Source organism: Octodon degus, unplaced genomic scaffold (genome assembly GCF_000260255.1).
Source record: "Octodon degus isolate 3935 unplaced genomic scaffold, OctDeg1.0 scaffold00207, whole genome shotgun sequence".
Taxonomy (NCBI): domain Eukaryota; kingdom Metazoa; phylum Chordata; class Mammalia; order Rodentia; family Octodontidae; genus Octodon; species Octodon degus.
The window spans coordinates 1261419-1266116 of NW_004524783.1; the positions used below are offsets into that span (position 1 = coordinate 1261419).

At 50.3% G+C, this 4698-nt stretch overlaps 1 protein-coding gene across 4 annotated transcripts in view; it reads left to right on the plus strand.

Annotated features, from left to right (window-relative positions):
* Retreg1 (reticulophagy regulator 1) overlaps positions 1 to 4698 on the plus strand; it is a 123561-nt gene that overhangs the window by 92415 nt on the left and 26448 nt on the right. The window contains exon 1 of one of the 4 annotated variants that reach the window (XM_023704934.1): positions 2056 to 2175. The exons of the other annotated variants lie outside the window; for them this stretch is intronic. Within the exon in view, the coding sequence (XP_023560702.1) occupies positions 2132 to 2175 (44 nt within the window). The 5' untranslated portion in view covers positions 2056 to 2131. Of the gene's footprint in view, positions 1 to 2055; positions 2176 to 4698 lie in introns of those variants that run through there. 4 annotated transcript variants of the gene reach the window in all.

Below are 4698 nucleotides of genomic sequence, written 5' to 3' on the forward strand. Positions count from 1 at the left end.
TGGTGATGGTGATGGTGATAACGGTACAGGATACACTGCCTTAGGCAATATGAAATAAGTCACTCTGAATGGAAACAAGCACCTCAGCCACTTGTGTCAAAAGCAGAGCTGGCACCAGGAGTGTCCTAGCAAGTGCCCTGTCTGCACTCTCTCTGCCCGCTCTCAGTGGCCTTGCCTAAGGGTTGGCACAGCTGTGGCCTGAACTCAGGTTCCCTGAACAGCTCTGCAGTGCACGCTGCCTGCTTGCTCTTCCGGCCTGTGTGCTGTGTGCTCGGGACAGAGGTGCGAAGGTGTGCGTTTGGTCGCCTACTTGGCCCTGTCCAGGCACGGCCGGGGCCTCCGTGAGGTCTGGTGTTATGCTGCGGCCGCTGGGCGAGAGCGAGCACCGCCGGGCCTCGGCGTGCGAGGAAGCTGGTTCAGGGCTCCTGCAGGTACCAGATCTGAGGCTGCTCAAGCCCTCTCCAGACTGTGGTGCGGCGTGCGCGCATCCTCCTTCCTCCTTAGAATCGCCTCTGGGTAGCTTGTGATGCCTAAGTCAGGCGAGTGCCAGGGAAGTGGCTTCTACCCCGTGTGTGCTAGGGAGTGATAGCCAGAAAAATGCCTCTGCTAGGTACAGTAAGAGCTTCTAAAGATACAACTTTCAGTCTGAGATTGGTCAGCGTTTTGGGTGTAGGACACAGAAGGCTGTGTTGCCCTCTTCTGAGGGGAAGCGTGATGTCTGCCCTGTAAGTCTTACAGGGCAAGAAGTGCTCCGGGCCCGACACACCTGTCCCTTGTCTAGCTGGTGGGCGGCCACGTCTACTCCCTCATGGTCGCATAGGTTGTGCCCTGCCAGTGTGGGGCTCGGGCCCAGCTGGGCTCTGAGTTTCCACACAAAGGGCATCACATTAGGTGTCACGTAAATGCATCCTCCTGTGACCAAGAGGATAGATAGCTTGGAATATGCACAAATTAAATATATATATATATATTTAATATAAAATGAATTAATATAAAACAATGTATAAATAGTAAATTTATATGTGTATAAAATTTATTTACATATTTTATATTAATTAGTATATGTATAATTCATATATGTATAAAGTTCAGTGGCCCATTCTAGTTTTTAGACTTAGGACTGGAGGCAGAAAGTGATTCGGTTTAGAGATCAGGGGGAATTACGAGGAAAGAAATACAGTACTTTGGTTTTGTGTTTGAGAAAGCAAGGCCTTGGCATGCGGTGCTCACAGGGTGCTTCGAAAGGTGGTAGTGTGCAGCAGTCTAGCCTCTTTCTCAGCTGAATCGGCGCCTTTAGCTGGACGCTGTGGCCAGCGTCCTTGAAGTGTGATGAGAACCAGACGGGGCTCAGCGCAGAGGCTGCCCGGCTGGAGTGCGTTTCACGATTGCACCGAAGTTTTTTCCAGCTGTTCTTGTGAAATCGCCAGAAAACTCTGAATGGGAGAATAAAAAGCACTTTGTGCGGAACGTTGGCTTCAGACTCTTGGGCCTGAGAAGGAGTGACCTCACCCTCAGCGGGACTTCGGCTCGGGAGTGCTATTGGGCAAGACCCTCCGCCCCCAGGGCTCTCGCGGCTGGAACCCCGTTTCTCGCCTTCTCTCACACCCCCCAGACTCTGCCACCGCCTTCACGCTCCCTGATCTCTCTGTGCTTCTCAAGCCTTCACACCAGCGAGCTGCCTTTCCAGGCCACGGCATGCGCCACCTCAGAGTCCCAGACTGACAAAAGCTCGGGACAAGACGTGGGTGGAGCGGTGCGCCAAGGTCACAGAATGTCTTCATGCCGAAGTTAGGAAACAGAGTAGGGAACGTCCCAGCTGCCCCTGGAGAGACACAGACAAGCTGTGTGCTGGCCAAGAGGACAGTTGTGTCATCCTGTGAGTTCTCTCATTAGGAATGAGATGAGACGGTAGCCCTAGCGGAAGGTTCCTGGTGTCTGAAGCCAGGGCGCCCCCTCCTTCCTGCTTCAGCTTTCTTTTTGCAGTTGGCCTGAATGAGAGGAACTGTCACCTTCTGGGTAAAGATGACCAGGGCTGTTAAAGATCTGGCTCTTAGAGAGACATCAGAGACTGCAGGCCCTTTGCCTTGGAAGGGAAGACAGCAGTTGTGGGCACCTGACAGGAGCAGAGGTCATGGAAGGAATCCGAGCCCAGAATGTTCCCCGCACCTGGCGGTGGTGATTTGTGAAGGGTCTTTGCATCCTGCACCCGCAGGTGGCTCCTGGGTGGAGACTGGAGCTGCCAGAGTGGGGCAGGCACCCACACGCGATGTGGCTGGTGAGTGGCCCCTAGTAATTGCCAGCCCACTGGGGCCTCCCTGCCAGCTGTCCACACAACTGCAGCAACTGTACACAAAAGCCACTTGGGCTGACCAAGTGACATTTCGTGCTGCTGTTTTAGTTGAATGTATACGCAAGAGCTTTATTTTAAAAAGGCAACAAGTCCACTCCTTAGTGGAGTATTTGAAAATTGCCCCTATAAAATGACAAATTTCATCTTTCAATAAGGTACAAGGATGATAAGTGTCCTTAGGTCTCTTGGATATGACTGGTCCGTGCTGTTTTGAGTATTCTATGTGTGAACCACGTGATGTTGCAGATGTTCAGTGTTTCTGGAGCAGTCTGTCACATGAGTGATTGATAACTTTCTTTCAACACCTGGAGTAAACAGAATGCGCGTTTTCTCAGTTTCGAGATACCGTGACCGTGTGCCTCTTGGAGCGTGTCTGTGCCAAGGAATGCTTTGAAATACACGTTCTGTTATAAAAAGAATACGCGCGTAGAGAAATTGTAGCCAAAGCAGTTGACTTCCTTTTTGGAACAAGAACATACGGCTCTGTAGATCTGAGTTACAGCAGACACTGGCGCTGGCGGTGAAGGAAGTAACTACTAGTTCCTTTCTTGGGCAGAGTAGTCAGGGAGAGGGACCCCAGTGTGTGCCTCAGGCAGGTGCTGAGGCTTGAGGGAACATAGTTCATTCTGTCACGCCAAGTCCTGAGCCAGAAATAGTGCTTTGCACTGCTGGTAGAGCGCACAGGGCCTTGTTGGGACGTCTACGGGGACAGTGCAGAGACGCACACATGTTTGCATGCTCTGCCCTGTGCGTGAAAGGGTGTGTGGGTGTGTGCCCTGGGCAAGGGTTTGGCGGAGGGTGTTGTCTTGGCTTTTATTTAGATAGACTTGGAAGAAGACCCCGCAGCTGTGCGGTGATGCTGACAGAGCCGTGACTTTCACGGTCACTTCCCGCCTGCCCTGCTCTGGTTCCCACGGTTCTGAGACCTTAGAACGGGACAGCTTAGCGCAGGGAGATCTGAAGGTTGGGTGCGTCTTTGCTGAAGCCAGGATAAACTTCTAGGCAGTGGTTACTTTAGGATCAGAGAGAAACCTTTGCCGTTGTAATACTTTCCAGGTTAAGTCAGCAGTACTGCTGTTGCTGGTTGTGTGATGAGAATTCGTGTGTAAATAGATCATTTATTGTTAACTGAAGGATGATTTTCCAGTTTGCTTCTGTGGAACAGCCTTGTTTCATCTGGAAGAAAATCAGCCCCGGAGGCCAGCAGGAGTGGGTTGGAGCCTCGGGGAGGTTCTGAGGTGATGCTGTCGTCTCCACTGTGTGGAAGCATTGTTGTTTGGAGGACTAGAGATGACATAAGCAAAGCTCCTGGTGTCCTTCCTGGCACTTGGCACACACTCAGGAAGGGGGAGGTGCTTTGGGCACAGCAGCGGTTTTCTTAATGGTTCTAGTGAGCTTGCTGGGCTAATAAGCGGTCACTGTCATCCTGTGCAGCCGTGACACCTGAAAGCAGCTACCACTGTGGCTCGGATGTCAGATCTACCCAGCAGCCTGTTTTTGTTTTTTGTTTTTTTTGTAAATATCAACTTTGTTGGGCCACAGTCCTGCTCTGTCATTTTTGTATTGTCTGACTGCATTTTTGGTGCAATGGGAAGACAAGAACAGAGACCGTACTTATGGGCAACAAAGCCAGAAATGTTTATCCACCTACTAGCCCTTTACAGAAACCGTTGGCCTACCTCTAGTGTAGTACATAACTGTTCCATCTGGGAGCTGTGTGCTTACTGAGTTGTCGTGTTTCTCTTTGTGCTCATTGTAATTGAATATTTTGGTTATAAATTATATAAGCTGGAGAAATAAGATAGCCAAAGAGCATCATTGTGGCAGATTGTGTGGGTTGTTTGCAAATGATGGGGTGTTTGGTGGCAGAGTTCTGAATTACAGCCAGATGTTGGTCACCAGCAACTGAGATTCATGTCCTAGACTCTCTTGCAGCTAGGTGGTAGCCGTGTTACTGTGTTCACCCAATGGGAGATGCATTGTATATGTTACTTGCAGGCCATAACTTTAAAGAAAGGAGGAACAAAGGGGAAAGTCCTCTCCTTCCCTTTTCCTTCCTTCCGGTGGCAGTGTATGTAGAAGTACAGTAGTTGTGGTAATGATCTGAGACCATGGAGTAGCAGGTTAGGAGTAGCAGTGTGAGAGTATCTGAGCAACAAGAAGGGGAGGGCCTTGGTCCCTGGCATTGTGATGTCCCCCTTCAGCTCTCTAGGTTCTGCTGTCACACATGGGAGAAATGAGCTGCTCTCTTGTAAACCACTATTGCTTTGGCATTGATACAGCAGGGGAACATATGTTTTAGTATGTATAACTTTAGTTTATGTCTGTGAAAATAAAGTCGAAGGGCC